Source organism: Anopheles funestus, chromosome 3RL (genome assembly GCF_943734845.2).
Source record: "Anopheles funestus chromosome 3RL, idAnoFuneDA-416_04, whole genome shotgun sequence".
Taxonomy (NCBI): domain Eukaryota; kingdom Metazoa; phylum Arthropoda; class Insecta; order Diptera; family Culicidae; genus Anopheles; species Anopheles funestus.
This window is the reverse complement of record NC_064599.1, coordinates 22,297,491-22,317,597: the sequence shown is the minus strand read 5'-3', so window position 1 is coordinate 22,317,597 and position 20,107 is coordinate 22,297,491. Positions and strand designations below refer to the sequence as shown.

Sequence of the window (20,107 nt, the reverse complement as noted above, 5' to 3'; positions counted from 1 at the left end):
ATGCAACTCATAAATCCGGGATCGAGTTATCGAGTCGCATCTTGTTGCGTCGTGCCATTTCACATTCGGTTTCGTTCCAGCGGAAACTGGGAAGCTCGAGAATATCCTACAGACCGATAGGATAAAGCCCTTGGTGCACCAACCACTAAAGCACACTGTACGCTGCTGTCATAAACCGGCATGAAGCGAATGCAATAATTCGCTCATAAATAGTCAAAGCCTCACGTATTGAACCTATTGGCCCGGCGGCTCGTGAACGGTCCCCGATGGAGTCGTTAGTTTGTGGGTCGCTTTTCATTAAATCGGGCGTTTTGTTCATTAAAAACAGCACCCAACACACCATCTGCTTAGCCGACAATGAAGGATGCAGCTGTTCGACAACGGTCAAATGGTTGGATTCATTGGGCATGGAGCTTACAAATTCAACACAAACACACTCTATGCTTATGGGGCACTGCAAACAGCAGCATGAACTACAACCATTCGCACGCACGCAAATACCGACCGTGCCAGGCTTACTTAATAGCATGGCCAATCACATCGGTTGTAAATTGACCGCCAACCATCACTATCACAAGCCCTACTGCTTTCTCGCCCATGTAACAAATTAATTAGCGTAAAGCTATGCTCGCTGTAGTGTCCTGGTACGGTTCACCTGTAGCCTTAATTAGTGCGTTATTCAAGAGCGATTTTGTCACGGAATGCGTCGTCCTGCGTATGGCTTTGTACGGCGCGCGAAACGTAAACGTTTAATGCGTGTAGACGCTGGTTAAATATGGTTATTTGTTGGCATGAATCCTTAATTACCGTATGAATCAAATACAACGTTATCAATCAAATACAGTACAATTATACATCAATACCATAGTGTTTCCAAGCACACTACCAATTTTAATATAATTTATTTCTTTTGATGAATTGCTATAACGAGCACATTTAGCTAAACTAATTAATTTTGAATTAGTATTAGCTTCTAATATACCGTACATAAAAATAAAAATGTCTCAATACAATAAAGCACTCAAAGGAAGAGTTCTTGACAGAGGATTACTGATAGCCGAATAAAATTTCTCAGAACTTTACTATTCAATCTTGCATTCAAATAATGTTGTTGTGAATGGTTTGAGGTGAATAGAGTGTGAATAAATGTAGATCTCCTTTAGCCTGTAGAAAAGATTACAAAATTAGTTTTTTCTCTCTATGCGCGGAAACATGGAGAGGTTAACTTTGCCTTGACACAAGTACTGTCTGGCCATGGCTTCTTTCAAGACTACCTGTGTCGCATGACGTTCATCTCGTCCCCGGAGTGTCCCCGCTGCTCCTGCAGAGCTGAGACAGTGTAGCATGCCTTCTTAGACTGTCCGGCCTTTGCAGCCGTTCGACACCGGCTCCTGAGTGGGGCCGTCTTCGATGACATCGGCCCGGATAATTAGATGAACCATCTTCTTCGGGACCAGGTGTCTTGGAGCACCATCACGGAGTTACGAGGAGTAGCGTGGCACGTCGACATGCTCGCGCTCTGGCCAGGAAGGAGAGGTAACGAAATGTCCCTCATGCGACACCTTCGCCCTTGTTGATCCTTTCCAGAAGGGTCATAGTGCGAGTGCGACGGATCTGCCATTCGGCGAAGCAGGAAACATCAGCAGTAACCAGTCGAGACGACGCTCCATGTCGGCCGACGAGGAGGCGGCTGTCACTGCCGCCACGACATCCGGTCGTTAATAGCTGCAACAACTATCGTAGTGTTGTGTGGATAGCACCGTTCCAGCGAAGCTAACGGAGCTTCTCATCAGAGTCCACAAGGATGGCAAGGAGCGTACGAAAGAGTCGCATGCGTTAATGATCGTTATAAGGGCCAGACCTCATCCCCCACAAAGCCTCGTAGCTCATCGTGGGGGAGATGCAGGTTGTGTCGTGGTTTTTAAGTCGCTTGCGAATTCTTGGCATGCGGTGCCGCCCGTATCTATGAAAGATTTTCCATGGTGTAAAAAAAACATGATCCCTGCTGTAACACGGTAGATTTTGCGCTTAGAATAAGCTGGCGCCCAGATGTAGCCGCTACCGTAACGGCCGCTTCCTCAGCTGCACTAAGATCCGGCCTCTGTTCAGCTGACTCCGAGCCAGGCAGCTCATTCAACCTCCATATCGCGAGCCTGCCTGTGACGCTGCCTACGCGTTCTCTCGTTTTCTCGGCGTCGCCACCTCTGCTGCTCCCCCTTAGCAGCTAAAGATGATTGCCTTCCGCGGCGCCGTCTTCCCCCGGGAGCGGACCCAACGTCCCGGTTCTAACTCTCTAGCTGTACCTCTGCTGGTTGAGGTTACACCGCAATCGCCGCATGCCAATGGTGGTAGGAGAGAGGGGCAACCCTCTGTTGCGCTGAGGGCTCGTTGACACTGGTGGATCTGCCTACTCTGCTTCTCTGGCCGTAGCGTGTATCAGCTGTGGGGCGTCGACGAGTCGCTCCATTCTGCGAAACTATTGCCGACTACTAGCACTCCGATTGCGCACCTCACGCCTTCGCTGCAGTATCCACTCTGCTTCCGTCGTGTCCACGGACGAGTTTTGCGAAGGACTGGCCTGCGTGACTCTGGGCAACCAGAGCACGTGACTCCTCCCGCCAGTCCTCCTGCAGCCATGAAGAGCTGGTTAGATGATGGCTTCTGGATCTTGCATTACCTTGTGTGCAACTACTCGTTCACCAACGTCGTTGGCGTGCCAGTGTACGCAACCGGTACCACTGCTTCGGGTTGTACGACTGGCATGGACTGGCGCTATCCAGGTCTGTGTTCTGAGAATGAGATTGTACAATCACTGCCATAAATGCATTCGAGCTTCAGTATCAGGACGGATAATTAAGCTTTCAAAAAGTTCAATTTTAAAACCAATAAATTAAAACGATCTAATCAATGAAATCCTGAAGAAATACGGTTTTTTTTATTTATGAAGAACTGCATGGTCGCATTACTAAGAATTACAGTAATCATAGCAATAAAAATCGTATACCTCGCTTATCTGATTGTTTGTTTGCTTATCAGTAGACGAATCATCATTCTCTTTAAATTCAGCACCCGACGGTTTTTCTTTTGATTAAGCGAAATTCGTGATAACATTCATGAAGCTTATTTCTCAACGATAGTAGGTTTATAAGACACAATCACTCAATAACTGAGTTCAGTAACTGGCTACAACATGTCTAACGAATTATTACAGTAGAGCTCATTGATGAAAGAAAACAGGCAATAAATGGCTCTGTTTTGTAATCTAACACTTATCTTTGTAGCCAGTAACCTAGTATTGTTAATTAGGTCAAAAATGTCAAGTACCTTAATTGATTAAGTGACAAGTGTTTTCATTGATTGTTTTCATACTAGATTTGGATTGCAAATTCAAATTTTATTTTAACAGCTTGATAAAAAGACAAAAAAAATCGAATCTGCAATATGACCTCGTCTCTTCAATGCATAATTCATTCATTTCGGACAACGTCTGTCACATTAGAGCTTAATTCTAGCGCATTAAATTAGTTGGGAACAGGATTAATGACTTCGGCAGTCGAACACAGTCCGTTCAGCGTTGGATTGATCCCCGTAATACATCCAGAGGTGACGGTTCCAGTTTTGTACGTTGGACGATTGCCGACGTTCGTGACGGCATAGTTGCAAACAAAGTAGTACGTTTTCCACTGGCCATCCAACCAGTACTGCATAGCGCATCCCATTTTGTTAGTTTTATCGCTCGCCATTTGGGTGAAATGTCCAATGACAGAACTGAAATCAAAGTATCAATCACATTACTACGTTGTTCAACACGATGACAATGGCTTCCATACTTACCTTGGAGGAGTAGTAGGATAGTAAGTGAGTTGACCTTGGTTTGTAACGTTGTATTCACTCCACCAAGCGTTAATACCCTCCTGAACCAACTGAGAAGTGGTTTTAGTCATGCCGTAAAATTGCGACATAGCAATGTTCTGACCGGCCCATGCATAGACTGGTGTGTTACGACAACGATCATGTCCATAGACACAGCTACGCGCGTTGTTGCCAGCTTGCTTTGCCAGTTCCGCATCCCAGGTTATCGTGGGCATTCTAGCTGCAGGAAGGAATCCCAACTGACCTACAGCAAGCTGGGATCGACGGGTGTTGTGCTCGGAAAGAATCAACGATTGTAGAGTGGAGTCTAGCACCACGACCGCAGGACTCTTTCCAACGCAAGCAGGACCTCCAGTTGTTGCAGGCGGATTACAACCGACGTTCGGTACTCCGGCAGAACAGTAAGTTGTGGTGCAATAGTTGGTTTGCGCCTGCAGTCCACTGACCAAGCAGCAGACGATCGTCACTAACAGAAGAGACGGAGAGAAGATCATCTTTCGAGATCCAGCATTTCCATTAAGAAATGATTTACGTACCAAATATCCAGCTCGTCATTTTTCTAGCACTTGTTTCCACTTGGGTCTCCAACTCACTCTTGAATAATACTGTACCTTGGGGTCCTCGGTTGATTTATATCAATTCGAAACAAACAGCTCGCGTTGTGCTAATCGCGTTGTGCTAAAATCCAATGTGCCTTTGTATTTTATTTGTACTGTTTTGTATGTGTTTTTCGTGTACTACCATGACTACAATTTAACGTGACTGTCAGTGAACAAATAATTTGGGTCATTATTGTTCCCATTTTCCCAGGGACTTCAACTCGTCATAAGCTTAGCATTCTGAGGTAAACAAAAATTTCTTTAAAATGGATTGTTCAATTTGTGAACAATGTGTTACAAAAGTGTCAGTGAATATTTCATGTTTGTTGATTATTAAGGAAGACAGTAGATATGTTCTGTTTTTGAATGCAGTTACCTTGAAGTAGATGAAGCAATGAAGGTGAAATGCGTTACTTCGAAACATTTGTGCATGAGCTTGTAGATACATACAGATACAATCGATTTCAATATAGATTTTAAATGAACTGTAGTGTGCTAAATGGTAAACGAAACCTTGTGTCCAATGTCAAGCTAGTAATTGAAAGATATCTATGTTTGTTTGTGTTAGGCAATAGCCTCCGCGTACCTGTTTGTTTATCTTAATAGATAAACTAATGCTAAAAAATTCTATATTTTTTAGAATAGTTTCAAAGGAAGGAAAAGCATTAACAGAACGATGAGTCTGTAAAAGTGTAAAAAAGTGTTTACAGTTCATTCGCATTTCTTTTAAATCATTCGATTTTATTTAAATTCAATGCACTATGAATATGCATAATAATTATGGAATTATTAAGGTCCCTTTCCTTGTCTTGTCAATTATTTTAATACTACAAGCCTTTCTGTAAAAAATTGGTGATTTATAGCGATCCTTGGTAAAACCCCTGGGAGAACCGTACTAGGATAATCGCTACACGTACAATCTACGCTACGGTACAATCAATAAATGTCTTGTAATCGGTTGATTCTATGTACGCACTAGCTCATTCACAAATGTTTCAAAGTATCGCATTTCACCTTCTTTACTGATACACCGAGATAATGGCATTCAAAAACATTTACATTACCGATTGCGAAAATGGAAGCAATAATGAATGCAGATTGTTTTCTCACTTGCAGTTATGGTAACATGTGGTAGACGAAAAACACATACACATTGTGAATTTGAATAGCCAACGGCACATTGGATTTTAGCGCAACGCGAGCTGTTTGTTTCGAATTGATATAAAACAACCGAGGACCACAAGGTACAGTATCATTCAAGAGTGAGTTGGAGACCCAAGAGCAAACAAGTGCTAGAAAAATGACGAGCTGGATATTTGGTACGTAAATCATTTCTTAATGGAAATGCTGGATCTCGAAAGATGATCTTCTCTCCGTCTCTTCTGTTAGTGACGATCGTCTGCTGCTTGGTCAGTGGACTGCAGGCGCAAACGAACTATTGCACCACAACTTACTGTTCTGCCGGAGTACCGAACGTCGGTTGTAATCCGCCTGCAACAACTGGAGGTCCTGCTTGCGTTGGAAAGAGTCCTGCGGTCGTGGTGCTAGACTCCACTCTACAATCGTTGATTCTTTCCGAGCACAACACCCGTCGATCCCAGCTTGCTTTAGGTCAGTTGGGATTCCTTCCTGCATCAAAAATGCCCACGATAACCTGGGATGCGGAACTGGCAAAGCAAGCTGGCAACAACGCGCGTAGCTGTGTCTATGGACATGATCGTTGTCGTAACACACCAGTCTATGCATGGGCCGGTCAGAACATTGCTATGTCGCAATTTTACGGCATGACTAAAACCACTTCTCAGTTGGTTCAGGAGGGTATTAACGCTTGGTGGAGTGAATACAACGTTACAAACCAAGGTCAACTCACTTACTATCCTACTACTCCTCCAAGGTAAGTATGGAAGCCATTGTCATCGTGTTGAACAACGTAGTAATGTGATTGATACTTTGATTTCAGTTCTGTCATTGGACATTTCACCCAAATGGCGAGCGATAAAACTAACAAAATGGGATGCGCTATGCAGTACTGGTTGGATGGCCAGTGGAAAACGTACTACTTTGTTTGCAACTATGCCGTCACGAACGTCGGCAATCGTCCAACGTACAAAACTGGAACCGTCACCTCTGGATGTATTACGGGGATCAATCCAACGCTGAACGGACTGTGTTCGACTGCCGAAGTCATTAATCCTGTTCCCAACTAATTTAATGCGCTAGAATTAAGGTCTAATGTGACAGACGTTGTCCGAAATGAATGAATTATGCATTGAAGAGACGAGGTTATATTGCAGATTCGATTTTTTTTGTCTTTTTATCGAGCTGTTAAAATAAAATTTGAATTTGCAATCCAAATCTAGTATGAAAACAATCAATGAAAACACTTGTCACTTCATCCATTAAGGTACTTGACATTTTTTGACCTAATTAACAATACTAGGTTACTAGCTACAAAGATAAGTGTTAGATTACAAAACAGTCATTTTTTCTTTTATCAATGAGCTCTACTGTAATAATTCGTTAGACATGTTACTGAACTCAGTTATTGAGTTATTGTGTGTTATATACCTACTATCGTTGAGAAATGAGCTTCATGAATGTTATCACGAATTTCGCCTAATCAAAACCGTCTGGTGCTGAATTTAAAGAGAATGATGATTCGTCTACTGATAAGCAAACAAACAATCAGATAAGCGAGGTATACGATTTTTATTGCTATGATTACTGTGATTCTTAGTAATGCGACCATGCAGTTCTTCATAAATAAAAAAAACCGTATTTCTTCAGGATTTCATTGATTAGATCGTTTTAATTTATTGCTTTTAAAATTGAACTTTTTGAAAGCTTAATTATCCGTCCTGATACTGAAGCTCGAATGCATTTATGGCAGTGATTGTACAATCTCATTCTCGGAACACAGACCTGGATAGCGCCAGTCCATGCCAGTCGTACAACCCGAAGCAGTGGTACCGGTTGCGTACACTGGCACGCCAACGACGTTGGTGAACGAGTAGTTGCACACAAGGTAATGCATGATCCAGAAGCCATCATCTAACCAGCTCTGCATGGCACATCCCATGGCCCAGGTACGATCGCTAACTATTTGCGTGAAGTGTCCGATAGCGGGTCTGTACAGAAAAGGTAGTGATCTCACCATGCAAACAATGCTCTATTTAGATACTGTCTCCTGGTACTTACCCAACATGATTGCTCGGGAAGCTATCGATGTATGCGGGAGGCGTATCGGAATACTCATTCCACCACATGGCCACCAATTCGTTAATCACGTATTCAAGGTCGAGTGGTCCTCCGCCGAACATACCGCCCAGATTCTGTCCAGCCCAGGCAAAATCTACCGTGTTACGGCAAGGATCATGCTGGAACACACAGGACCGTGCATTGTGTCCTGCCTGTGAGGCCAACTCAGCATCCCAAACCAGTGTGGGCATGCGTCGAGCTGGGTAGAATGGGTACACTCCTCCGACCGCGATTAGGGAACGAAGTGTGTTGTGCTGGTCAAGGATGCGTGCTTGCAGGGTGGGCGTAATGGGGATTAGTTCCGGATTTCTTCCGTAACAGTTAGGACCTCCGGTTAGTGGTGGAGGATTACAGCCGATATTCGGGGCTCCGTTCCGGCACAGAGTGTTCGTACAGTAGTCGTTCGAATAGATGTGGTCGAACAGACCAACCAAGAGGAGTGATGCTGTAAAGAAACAAAAGGGAGTGTTCGATTAGCAATACACTGTAGGTGATCCAATTGTACATGAAATCAGTACCAAAAATAAAGCGGAACATTTTGCAGTACTGAGCTGTTTCTCGTCTGGAAACCACCTCACTAGTTTGAAGTCAATTTTGACAAGACGTGGGCTATTTATACTTCTTTCTGTTGCTTTAATCATATCATTAAACTGTTTACGATACAGATAAGCGAAACATTGGCAATCGGAGAAGATTGCGATTTCTAAGAACATGACCACATATGGATTAAGATTATTGTTACTTACTCAAAGGCCTAAAGCAGTGGCAGAACTAATCATAGGCGGAGTGGTTGGCCGCCTAGGGACGGACCACGAGCAAAGAAAGGACAATAAAAAACGGATAAGGATAACTCGAACAAAGTTCAAGCGGTATTAAAATTTATCTCCCCCCCCCCCCCCCCCCCCCCTGTTGTAGGGAAACGTTGCAGATCAAAGAAAAAAATGACCCCTTTAAAAGCGTGGTTTCTAGCTAATCTTTCCGTCCGATACTGAGGAACAATAGCAATTCCTGAGCATCCGTAGAACCTCTCAGTGGTTTACCACTAATGCAACAAGTTTTTTGCCAAATGACGTCTCACATTTAAAGATTGCAGTCCAAAAAGAAGACAATGAGTTTCTTAGTGAGGTAGAGAAGAAGAACCAAAGATATGTTTGTACAAAACTCTAGTAATATACTTTTGCAATTTTTAAATTTTTCTATTGTTGCAGAGATGCACTAAACAAAACCAACATTCTAGAATAAGGAACGAACTAAACTACAATGTAGAATTCATAGGCAGATTGGAACCCTGAATTCTGAGGTAACCCGAAGAATGAATCCAAGGGTTTTATAAGCATTTGTAAGAACTTCAACAACATGTAGCTTGAAGTTTAACCTGTTCATCAAGTATTGTTCCAAGGTCACGAGTAGAAGAAACATCAACCAGCGAAACATACGAGAAATAGTAATTATAAGTGTTGTGTTGAGCACCCCTGCAGCATCCGAGGCGATCCCCGAGGCACTCACCGATAATCTAGCGTTATCGTGTAGATGAGTGGCCACCGTTCGGATCGTAGTCGCACGGACCGAAGCGACACTCGACCATTCCCCCACGCTCACGACGGACGTACAATCTTGCTAGTGTTTCGTTTCCTTGCCGATCTCTTGTTAATAAAGTGGTTCTACCAAATTACGTACATAACAATAAGGAATAGAGTCACTGAAAGATATAATATGTAGAACAATTATAAGGACATATCGAAAGAAAAAGCGACGAACACCAAGCCAGAGAAAGAGTTAAGATATTGCTGAAGAAGATGGTAATCAGCAAAGGAAGATATGGTATGAAATATTTTGATGTTATCAGCATAAAGGAGATAACCATCAGGAGGCAAAACATTACAAACGTCATTTACAACCAAAGTAAACAGCCGGGGACTGAGTACATTACCTTGAGGAACATCAGAGGATCAATTAAAACATCTAGAAACATGAGGATCAATTTTTAGCTAACAAAAGCTCATGCGAAAGGCTATCGAATGCTATACGGAAATTTGTGTAAATGGTGTTCACTTGTAAACCAGCTTCAAAATTTCGGTAGATCATGGCTACAAAACACACAAGGCTAGTGGAAGTGGTGTATAATTCCATGTTGTTTAACGCTGATAAAAGAGCTAGCGCTGCAAAGGATACTGGGGTAAATAGATGTGGCGTAACTAGCAAGCAAGCTCGCACGCAAGCCAGCAGCGAGTACTAAACAACGAAGTGTAGCTGCATGAGTTCGGATATCCGATCTAGGAAAACTGCGCGGCCGATACTGACCAGTAATGTCAAAGTGGAATAAAACGCTCTCTGTTACCCTGACCACGAAACAAACCGGACGTGTAAGATTTCATTCTATTTCCACATCCGAATACACCATATTAGATCCCCCATATTAGATCCGAATTATCTATAGATAACCCAAGACTTTTTGCCGTGGCAAAGGTTTTTGTTATTCCTCTGTAATTTGGTATGGAGGCACGACTGACTCTTTTATGAATTGGAAAACGCCAACAAGATTTTTTTAAGAGTATGAAAAGTCCTAGTCAAGAGATACAAGTTCTCTCTCTTCTTGATGACCTGTGAGGTCGTTAAAGACAAGAAGAGAGAAAGAGAGAGTGAGTTCAATATGCATATCTTACAATATTGTAATACTTTACTTAATTTCTTTCGTCGGCCCCAAACAACAGTTAAGGCCACCAAAAATTAAACGTTAAAGGAACTGACTCTTAATAACGACTCATTCACTCTGAGTGGACTCACTAAAAAGAGTTGTTATTCTCATCTCTACTAGATACGTTCTCCAATGACGTTTCAAACAACGAAGCCAACGATCAAACCAAACGGGTTTAGGAGGAAGGCGAAATACAGGGATGCAGGAATGGAGTGCAGAGGTAACCAGGATGTTGAAGAACATAACGGCCTTGTCAACTGATGTACATGCAAAGAAAAAAGACCAGCCAGCACTAGAATGGATAGAATTGAGCTTACGATAGTCCGTACGGCGAATATTAAAACTACATTCATCAGACGCACCAGACGCAGTACTGTATCTATTGAGGTCTGTAGACAGAACAACAGAGACTTATATGGGAGGGAGATCATAATAAACAGTCTGCCAAACACATTCGATATCGGCGTAACAACTTCTGACTCACTTCAATTATCAGCCGTACATATTGATACTACAATGCTGGCACGAAAAGAATGTTTGTTAGTGTACAGTATTGTAGACAGTTGTGTCTGTTTTATTTCCTACTGTATATACATAGACATCGTCACATTCTGGATAAACACGTGCATAAACATCATGATAAGACTAGACTAGGCCGTATGTGTTTTACTATGCAGGTTATAGTTTGATTTTTCTTCCATCTCCGGGATTTCAACCGTGTAGCGATATTAACCTATTGCAGGAGTCCTTTAAGATATTATAATCCATTGTGCAGAATATAGAAGTCTTCGTACACTTGTCTAAAATTTCCACCACAGTAGTAATACCCCCCTATTAAAGTAAGTAAACAAGGAGCTTCTTGCCAAACAGAAGCTTAAATCAATAAATACATCTCACTTACATTTTCCATTCGGCGCACCAAAGTACAATCGAAATGTTTCTTTTATTCGATTGGTTCTCTGTATGTACTAGCTCATTCGCAAATGATTATAAAAAAAAACACACATTTAACCCTCATTATTGAAACTCCCCAATATTGTTGTTTATCATAACAATACACTCTATTTATTTCTAGTAATTGTTATTTCATCAAACCTTTAGCTACTACTACCAATAAAACAACGATCGTTCACCTGCTGTTATGCGACGCACACAAACTGTGGTCTGTTTTCCACTAAATTTCGCCTTACCTCAGAACGCAGAGATGAGTGCCGTCGTGATGAGTTCCCCGCTGAGCAAATTGGAGCAATAATGGATGCAAAATGTGTATCCACTTGTTGCTGGTACACGAAAAACACATACACATTGTGAATTTCACTACAACAGTTTATTTGGTGTTCGGTTTTAGCATATGGATTGTTTGCTTAAAACGATATAAAAGGACAGCGATTCGTACGTGTCAGCAGACAGTGAACCGTAAAGTCGAGTGCTATCAAGTGCTAGAAAAATGACGAGCTGGATATTTGGTACGTAAATCATTTCTTAATGGAAATGCTGGATCTCGAAAGATGATCTTCTCTCCGTCTCTTCTGTTAGTGACGATCGTCTGCTGCTTGGTCAGTGGACTGCAGGCGCAAACGAACTATTGCACCACAACTTACTGTTCTGCCGGAGTACCGAACGTCGGTTGTAATCCGCCTGCAGCAACTGGAGGTCCTGCTTGCGTTGGAAAGAGTCCTGCGGTAGTGGTGCTAGACTCCACTCTACAATCGTTGATTCTTTCCGAGCACAACACCCGTCGATCCCAGCTTGCTTTAGGTCAGTTGGGATTCCTTCCTGCATCAAAAATGCCCACGATAACCTGGGATGCGGAGCTGGCAAAGCAAGCAGGCCACAATGCGCGTAGCTGTGTCTATGGACATGATCGTTGTCGTAACACACCAGTCTATGCATGGGCCGGTCAGAACATTGCCATTTCTAAGTTTTATGGCATGACTAAAACCAATTCCCAGCTGTTAACGGAAGCCATAAATTCGTGGTGGAGTGAATATACCGGTACCACGCAAGGTCAACTCACTAGCTATCCTGCTACAAGTCCAAGGTAAGTATGGCAGCCATTGTCATCGTGTTGAACAACGTAGGAATGTGATTGATTGGTGGTTAATGTGTGAACTTTGGTTTCAGTCCTGTGATTGGACATTTCACCCAAATGGCGAGCGATCAAACTGACAAAATAGGATGCGCTATGCAGTACTGGTTGGATGGCCAGTGGAAAACGTACTACATTGTCTGTAACTATGCTGTAACAAACGTTGTCGGACGTGCGACGTACAAAACTGGAACTGTCGCCTCTGGATGTACTACGGGACGCAATCCTACTGCGAACATGAACGGACTATGCTCAACAGCTGAAAAGATAGTTCCCACTTACAACAAATAAAGCACGAATGTAACACATATGGATATACATATGTAGTTAATCAAACTTTTAGTACTAGTACTGAATAAGTGTGATGTTAACAAGATAATTTTATACAATCGAATGAAAATAAGTCTATACAACATTGAGCAATTCTCGTGGATAGGTGTCTGCTAACAACTGTTATATTCTTGAGAATATGCTGTTCTTTCTTGATCAAGTTTTTAGAAGGATTTCCGTGTTTTGTCACAACTTCCTTTAAAATGGTTAACAATTATATATTAAAATATTGAACAAAATTGTTATGCGATAGGTATAATATTTTGTTTTGAGGTAAAACTCATCATGATCATATCTTATGTCGATCACTAATTAATTCTTTTAACCTCCTTTAACGGATTACGTGATCATACTGAACTAGCTGGGAACAACAAAAGATAGTTAAATGTAAAACAACTCATCATATCTCCTCTTCCTTAATTATCAGCTAATATCGCGTAACACTTACACTGTTAACACTGACACGAATACATTATTTTCCCGTTTTCTTCGTTTTGTATCTCGCCCGCTCGAGACTACTGTTCGAAACAGCTGTTGTCGAGCGTCACCATCATTTTGTTTTTAAGGTAATTTCAGCAACGCAGCATTTACATGCATCGGCAAAGAAAATTTTTAAACAGCTATATCAAAACATATGTGACGTGTTTGAACAGCCGTTTAATAACTTGGGAAAATTCATTGATATTCATTTCGCTTATTGGACCTAGACAGATTTCAAAGTTTTTGGTAGGAACTCATGTACCTAGTTTGCATTTATAATGTAAAACCTCCTCAAAGATATTCACTTTAGTATAAAACCATGAAACGAAATATGAATTTTGACGAAAACGCAAGTAGAAGCAGTACACTTCGCTTACTCACCTAAGCTTCGAGATAGGAAACCTGTAAATAAGTATTTCCCCATTTACAATCTCTTTAAGCATATCTGTTTTACGAGTATAAATACCGTGTTAGAACAGGTAGCGCGTCCAAAGTTATTTGCTCATTATCTTTACGAGTTTCCCTTATTGTGGTATTTTCTCTCCCTTAACTAAACTCTAATTTGCTTTTGCAATTTGTAACGCCACTCCTACCGCACACTGAGGCATATAAAGGTAAGCTTTCTTAACGATACTTGTAATTTCATTTTCGGTAGATCACCTTCGAGCATTGGTGGCATGTTTCATTGCATAGTGAGCTCTGTAGAGAAGTGAGAAAATGTACATTCTAGCCAAAGTGTTCGGTAGTTTTCTTCTGGTCCTATTGCTTGTATTGGGCATCGTGCCTGGTAGTCACCAAACCACCAAAAATGCGTACTGTGATGCGGATTACTGTGAACCGGGACTGCCAAATGTAGGCTGTAATCCACCTCCAGAAGCAGGAGGTCCAGCATGCCGTGGAAAGCAAGCATTTAATGCAAACCTAACTATGTTTGGACAAACGATTATTCTGCACGAGCACAATAAGCTGCGGTCGCTGCTTGCCAGTGGACAGCTGGTACCGTTTGCTGCTGCTTCCCGTATGCCACAACTCGTGTGGGACATTGAACTTGCCAACCAAGCGGCACACAATGTGCGCTCCTGCATCTTTAACCACGACGAGTGTCGAAATACGGAGCAATTCCGGTTCGTGGGACAAAACATCGCATACTATCGTTATACCGGGGCACGGAAAAGCTTACAAGACATGCTGGTGAAGGAAATCCATCTGTGGTGGAGTGAGCATAACGTGACGACACAGCAACAGTTGGATGAATACCCTTCAGAAGCACCGGAGTGAGTATGCGTAAAATGATGGCGGAAAGTTAATTTGACACGTAATAATACCATCTTTTGTTATTCTAGACCGAAAGTTGGACACTTCACGCAGATGGTTAGTGATCGTACGTGGAAGATCGGATGTTCCGCTCAACAGTGGATCGACCATGGCGAGTACAATGTGTTTTACTTCTTGTGTAACTACTCGTTCAGCAACATGGATGGCCAGTCAGTGTACGTGAAGGGTAAACCAGCCTCTAAATGTACTACCGGAGAAAACAATCTATATCCCGGGTTGTGTTCGATACATGAGCGCATTTACTCTACACCGCGAGCTATTTTAAATTGAGCTGTTATCACTTGTGGAAGGAAATGACATAGTGTAAATTTAATTGATAATTGTCATGTAACATTTAGCTTCAAATAAAATCGATTCAAATATCGATAGGCATTTATAACTATTATGTGAGTTTGGTTCACTTAAGTCAAAATCATGTAAAATCGATTGATTCATTCATCTTCAAGAAGGATCTAAAACTACATCTTGTGTAAAAGAGTATTTAATTGTTTTCTGGTTTTGCTGAAATTTAATTGTTCCCTCCACAGCAACCCTCAAGGTGTTCAAAAACTTTAAGGCAGTGACGTTAAACTCGTTTCTATTCGCAGGTCGGATTGCCTGAAGATACCTTCTTGGCGTTGATAAATGTCATACAATTCATAATTGGGGGATTTCTAATCTTGTGCTTATCAGATCAAAGTATCGTAGCTCGATAACACATATCTCAACGATTATTAAAGCTATGGAACGTCACAATATGCCAATAGAGAGGTGGATCGTTTGAAGAACTAATTGAAACTTAATATATTCATTCAACTCCCGAGTTTCTAATGGTTATTTAGAGCATCAATGACTTGACTTGAATTATCCGCTACAGATCTAACGTCGCAGTGAGTTAACAAATTCTGGTCCATCAATGTACTTAGCTGTTTAGGATACTTCTATATCCCAACTATACAAACAATTACTGTAAATTGATAGGTAGCATTTTAGGTAAAATCACCTGATCTCGGAATATGACAATTTTAACTAGCTTATTCATTAAATTGATTGATGTGCGTACGTTTTCGTACGGTGGCAGGCTTTAGTCGCCAAAGATTAAAAACCAAAGACTAGTTTAGACGACAAAGAATAAAAGTGCAAAAATGTAAAACAGGCCAATTTGTTTGTGGTTTCAAGTGGTTCGTGGTTTGTGGTTCAATGACCAAACAGTTTCTAAATTCGTGAGCAGGATCGGACATATTTCGCGGACATGTTGTACATGTCTGCTTTAAGGGTTGGATCATATGGTGTCATTCTAATGACATGACTCGCTCCCCACAGTCTAAAGAGATTAATTCACAGCAACAATTTATCGTTTGTCGTTGTTAAGCAATTAGCCTAAAGAAAAGTAGATTAGATATGGAGGTTACTTTACGCGCGAATGTAATTTTAACTGATCCAACTGTACCATAGCGATTGGGATGGAATATGAAAAATTATTAATGAGAACAATACTAGGAGATCCATACAATAATTAAGAATAGTGTAGAATAACGAGGTTTCACTGGAAAATTGAGAAAAAGAAATATAGACCGGTGTGCTAGAGCTTACTAGCCCACATTTAAACGCCTAAATGTATACTAAGCAGTTGTACCGTTGGTGTAAATTAAACTTTTTACTTCGCCGTTTTAAAACTGCCAACGATCGAACGTAATGATATCATTTTAAAAACAATTACATTGAAAAATGTTTACCCAATGAAACATTTTGCTTCGTAGATCATCATGCAAAAGTAAACAGTTTCTCAATGTACTAGGCTGCAGTTGCATTAATGTTTATTTGCTTTAGTTTTCTTCTCCTCGATCCATTCCGCTCCACCATTCGCCGTTGAAACGGAAGAATGATTGCACGAGAAAGCTTTGTTAGAACAGCTGATACGTGTGTGCGATGAAGTCAACGAGATCATCTCCCATTTCCGAGCCGATTATCTTTGATTCGTATAAATAATGCTCCATCTATTAGACGTCTTATCAATACGGTTACAATGGGCATCTGGATAGCATGTGGTAAGTTGGTTTAAAATGGCATTTACTTCTACATATCCTTCTACAAATCATGTTTACTGGTTTTTTTTTCAGTCACTGTTCTTCTTGTAGTCCTCGTGGAGGTTAATGCGGGCGGCAAGTACTGTCGAAAAGATCTATGCCCCCGTGGAGGTCCTCACGTTGGATGTAATCCACCACCATTTTCCGGTGGTCCAACATGCCGTGGTAAGCAGAACGCAAAGAAGGTCCCTCTAACACTCGCCCTGCGAACGTTCATTGAGGATGAGCACAATCTTAACCGTTCCAACATTGCACTGGGAAGGATATCGCCCTACCCGAAAGCTGTGAAGATGCCAACACTTACCTGGGATGAGGAACTTGCCCAGCTGGCTGATGCGAATGCACGTTCATGTAACTACGGTCACGATAGGTGCCGTGCTACGGACAAATTCCCGTACGCGGGACAAAACATTGCCATCACACAATTCTTTGGATATCGGTTTACGCAGAAGGACATCATCCATAAGTTCATCTCGAGCTGGTGGGGTGAATATTTGGATGCACATCCGGAACATATTAAAAAGTATCCGTCATCGTACAGTGGGTAAGAAACGTTACGACTGATGCTGAAAGAATTGTGCAATGTTGACCTGTATTTGTTTGTGTTTGTGCAGAAAACCCATCGGTCACTTCACACAGATCGCTAGCGATCGTAGCACGAAGGTGGGCTGCTCCTTGTGGTACTGGAAGGATGGACAGATGGATGTGTACTATTTCGTGTGTAACTACTCCATGACGAACATTATGGATCGCTCCGTATACCAGTCTGGACCAACTGGTTCACAGTGCACAAAACGAAGGAACCCCAAATTCCCCGGACTTTGTAATCTCAATGAAGAACCACGTTCTATTATGGATCCTTAAGTACTAATCTTGAAGAATTTAGTCGAATCGTAGCTTGATAATTGTTTGTATCATTCACCAAGAAACGGAAACTTAAGAATGTAGCTCCCAATATTATGTTACACAAAGAACTTCAAGCTAATCTGCTAATCTGACCCATTGCAATCGATATCCTATCAGTCCCGAAATACAAAAAAAATGCACTCTTAATCATGTGATGATTATCATGTTTCCTTACCCACGAATCTGACCACTCGTACGAACAATGAAGTGAACAGCTTCAGGCACTTCCGTAACAACGCCAGCAACTAATCATTCTCGCGAAGCGCGCCCATCATCGAACCAGCTGTCGTTGACATACGGACCGTTACTAAATTTACGACCACTAGCGATGTGTGTCTGCGAAAATCTATCACGTACCGAAGAGAAGCGGGAAGCTTCCGATTAGCATAACAAAGCTTGGTGGACTCGATCCCTTTCTCGAACCACGCTACGTACCAGACAGCATCATCCGGTCGGTACGGCTGCATGGAATGGTCACATATAAATCAATGGTCGCACGGGAAGAACTTCGTACGGCAAGTTCACGTTCAAGTACAAACTAGTGCCGCGTACCGTGCACAATGCATCGTTGCACGTTTCGCGAATGAGATTATTTCGCAAGTTTGCAGCAACGACCATCTTTTGCACTCACACCAAAAACGCATTGCCATTGTTGCATATTCACCGTCAGGCGTAGCGTTCGTATAATTTATTCGACAAAAAAGGGGTTTTCCTTTATCGTCTCGAAAACTGAACACATACAACTTCACCCGGCTACTCGAGAGCTGCAACCAGGCAGCACGACAGCCACGGCAGACAGAAAGTTCACGGTCTAATCGGAGTCCTGGGTACCGGTTGTAAACTGCAGCTTCACTCACGCTTTTGCACCTTCACCGTTTTGTCATGTCCTTCGGCAGTTGCATCTCTCTTTAGCTACCGTGACAGACCAGACTGCCGTATGTAGTTACCACCAGCACCTGATACGATTTGTGAGCAGCTTAAACGCTCCAACAACCGGACGACCGAACCCGGATGCTAAAAGCTAAACAGGAAAAGGACACCGACGTACAAACTAGCACCGTCGCGCCTTCCCCATTGTAGACGGTACTATTTTCGTTTTATTTTTTATAATTGGAATTTATCTTTCCCCACCATCATCGGTGCCCCTTTCTCCGTGTCTTTCAACCACGGCCCACAGAAACACAGCAACTACCGTCTAGACGGAATTTTGGCATTCCGAGACGGAAAGATTTGGGAAAAGTGCAATAGGAGAAGAAAAATGAACCTGAAAGCTTGTGTGTGTGTGTTTTTTTTTGTGTTGCCCCCCCCCATTGAATGGTGGCGTAGGAAAACTTTATCCATTTTTGTGAGCTTCAAGATTCGAGACATCGAGCGGTGTCTGGTGTGCTGGTTGCTTGAAGGTACCCTCGACCGTTTGTTTGTGTTGCTGGTCAGTTGTGAATGGCAAATCAGCATGTCAGTCTGTTAGTTGATAATCTAATTTATTCATCCATCCAAACGTCACTCTTCACGACTTTAACGTACATGGATACGGTCATTTTTCGGGTGCCGTAATGGTTGATCGTATGCAGTCCATGCGTTGGATGTATTTATTATGAGTATTTTATGCATGGATAAGGCTGCTACACTGCTACCAGAAAGTTAGAAAGAAGTGTGGTAGCATTTTAATAAGCACACAGTTAATGGAATGGAAAACAGAAACGATAACGAACGTATGAATAATGAATTGATTCGTTGCTGTTAAGATGCTTTAAAAACACAATCTTTTTTCTTGTAAACGATTATGCCGGTATATATCTTGTAAAACAAATATCTGTTTTCTTCATTTATTTCTTCCAAAGCATCGTTAAAGTATTTCTATTTTCTCAATAAAATCCAATTAAATATATTTGACTAAGGTATCAATAAAAGCACAGTCATTTAAAAGTCAAAATATGAAACTGGAGCTGAGTAATTTTTTTTCTAAATTTTTACTTAATTTTAATAAATGTTTTATTAATATTGATGTAATATATTTAGTAAAAAAATGCATTTAAAAGGTCTCGTGGTTATATTTACCACCTAACGATTTCATTTCAGATTGATAAATTCAAATTTATGTGAGTTCCAAAACGGTTTGCTCTCAGCAGCATGAAAAAACTGTTTAAAAAATCAACATCAAATATTGCTTATCGAACCCGAGTGTGCTCGGAATAAGGCAAAGTAGAAGGACTAAATCCCTCGCGAAAATTATATACATTTCAACCTTTTGAGGCGGACTGTGCGGCTAAATTCCGTAATAATGAAGTATAAAAATATACATTCCTTATCTTTCAAAGCAAATTTAAACAAAATATGGTTAGAATGTGATGTTTTTTGTATTTTATCTATCAACAGTTAAAATGAATCTATTTCTCTTTTGCAATTAAAATTTACACGCACTGCTTAAATTGTTGAGTGTTCAATGCATGGAATTTTTCTTATCCTTTTTGCCACA

At 41.5% G+C, this 20,107-nt stretch overlaps 5 protein-coding genes across 7 annotated transcripts; 3 read left to right on the top strand and 2 right to left on the bottom strand.

The window, feature by feature from the left end:
- Positions 1 to 3,373: 3,373 nt before the first annotated feature.
- On the bottom strand, positions 3,374 to 4,435 carry LOC125772010 (antigen 5 like allergen Cul n 1-like). Its single transcript, XM_049443286.1, has 3 exons — positions 4,410 to 4,435; positions 3,835 to 4,339; positions 3,374 to 3,768 (listed from the first exon to the last, which is right to left on the bottom strand). Exons 1-3 carry the CDS (start codon positions 4,426 to 4,428, stop codon positions 3,522 to 3,524), a joined length of 771 nt encoding a protein of 256 aa, XP_049299243.1. The 5' UTR covers positions 4,429 to 4,435; the 3' UTR covers positions 3,374 to 3,521.
- A 1,315-nt stretch (positions 4,436 to 5,750) lies between these two features.
- LOC125772009 (antigen 5 like allergen Cul n 1-like) lies at positions 5,751 to 12,850 on the top strand. 3 transcript variants are annotated; one of them, XM_049443285.1, is made up of 3 exons: positions 5,751 to 5,791; positions 5,862 to 6,366; positions 6,433 to 6,729. In XM_049443285.1, exons 1-3 carry the CDS (start codon positions 5,773 to 5,775, stop codon positions 6,677 to 6,679), a joined length of 771 nt encoding a protein of 256 aa, XP_049299242.1. In that variant the 5' UTR covers positions 5,751 to 5,772; the 3' UTR covers positions 6,680 to 6,729. The 3 variants fall into 3 exon arrangements, with proteins under 3 accessions (XP_049299242.1, XP_049299241.1, XP_049299240.1); XM_049443284.1 differs by lacking the exons at positions 5,862 to 6,366; positions 6,433 to 6,729 and adding exons at positions 11,962 to 12,466; positions 12,550 to 12,850 and having other exon boundaries at positions 5,765 to 5,791; XM_049443283.1 differs by lacking the exons at positions 5,751 to 5,791; positions 5,862 to 6,366; positions 6,433 to 6,729 and adding exons at positions 11,788 to 11,891; positions 11,962 to 12,466; positions 12,550 to 12,850.
- LOC125772011 (venom allergen 3-like) lies at positions 7,237 to 8,298 on the bottom strand. The gene is made up of 3 exons (XM_049443287.1): positions 8,249 to 8,298; positions 7,671 to 8,175; positions 7,237 to 7,600 (listed from the first exon to the last, which is right to left on the bottom strand). The coding sequence occupies exons 1-3, from the start codon at positions 8,265 to 8,267 to the stop codon at positions 7,354 to 7,356; spliced, it is 771 nt and encodes a 256-aa protein (XP_049299244.1). The 5' UTR covers positions 8,268 to 8,298; the 3' UTR covers positions 7,237 to 7,353.
- Positions 12,851 to 13,961: 1,111 nt separating the features above from the next.
- On the top strand, positions 13,962 to 15,038 carry LOC125772005 (venom allergen 5-like). Its single transcript, XM_049443279.1, has 2 exons — positions 13,962 to 14,598; positions 14,668 to 15,038. The coding sequence occupies exons 1-2, from the start codon at positions 14,042 to 14,044 to the stop codon at positions 14,927 to 14,929; spliced, it is 819 nt and encodes a 272-aa protein (XP_049299236.1). The 5' UTR covers positions 13,962 to 14,041; the 3' UTR covers positions 14,930 to 15,038.
- Positions 15,039 to 16,570: 1,532 nt separating this feature from the next.
- On the top strand, positions 16,571 to 17,863 carry LOC125772007 (antigen 5 like allergen Cul n 1-like). Its single transcript, XM_049443281.1, has 3 exons — positions 16,571 to 16,686; positions 16,759 to 17,269; positions 17,340 to 17,863. The coding sequence occupies exons 1-3, from the start codon at positions 16,665 to 16,667 to the stop codon at positions 17,587 to 17,589; spliced, it is 783 nt and encodes a 260-aa protein (XP_049299238.1). The 5' UTR covers positions 16,571 to 16,664; the 3' UTR covers positions 17,590 to 17,863.
- Positions 17,864 to 20,107: the final 2,244 nt, after the last annotated feature.

Excerpts from the sequence above, each read along its gene's own strand:
- LOC125772010 (XM_049443286.1), bottom strand. Across the intron at positions 3,769-3,834 it reads TATCCTACTACTCCTCCAAG|TTCTGTCATTGGACATTTCA; the intron begins GTAAGTATGGAA and ends CTTTGATTTCAG.
- LOC125772009 (XM_049443284.1), top strand. Across the intron at positions 12,467-12,549 it reads TATCCTGCTACAAGTCCAAG|TCCTGTGATTGGACATTTCA; the intron begins GTAAGTATGGCA and ends CTTTGGTTTCAG.
- LOC125772011 (XM_049443287.1), bottom strand. Across the intron at positions 7,601-7,670 it reads TTCCCGAGCAATCATGTTGG|ACCCGCTATCGGACACTTCA; the intron begins GTAAGTACCAGG and ends TTTTCTGTACAG.
- LOC125772005 (XM_049443279.1), top strand. The coding sequence starts at position 14,042 with ATGTACATTCTAGCCAAAGTGTTCGGTAGTTTTCTTCTGGTCCTATTG. Across the intron at positions 14,599-14,667 it reads TACCCTTCAGAAGCACCGGA|ACCGAAAGTTGGACACTTCA; the intron begins GTGAGTATGCGT and ends TTGTTATTCTAG.
- LOC125772007 (XM_049443281.1), top strand. The coding sequence starts at position 16,665 with ATGGGCATCTGGATAGCATGTG. Across the intron at positions 16,687-16,758 it reads GGGCATCTGGATAGCATGTG|TCACTGTTCTTCTTGTAGTC; the intron begins GTAAGTTGGTTT and ends TTTTTTTTTCAG. Across the intron at positions 17,270-17,339 it reads TATCCGTCATCGTACAGTGG|AAAACCCATCGGTCACTTCA; the intron begins GTAAGAAACGTT and ends GTGTTTGTGCAG.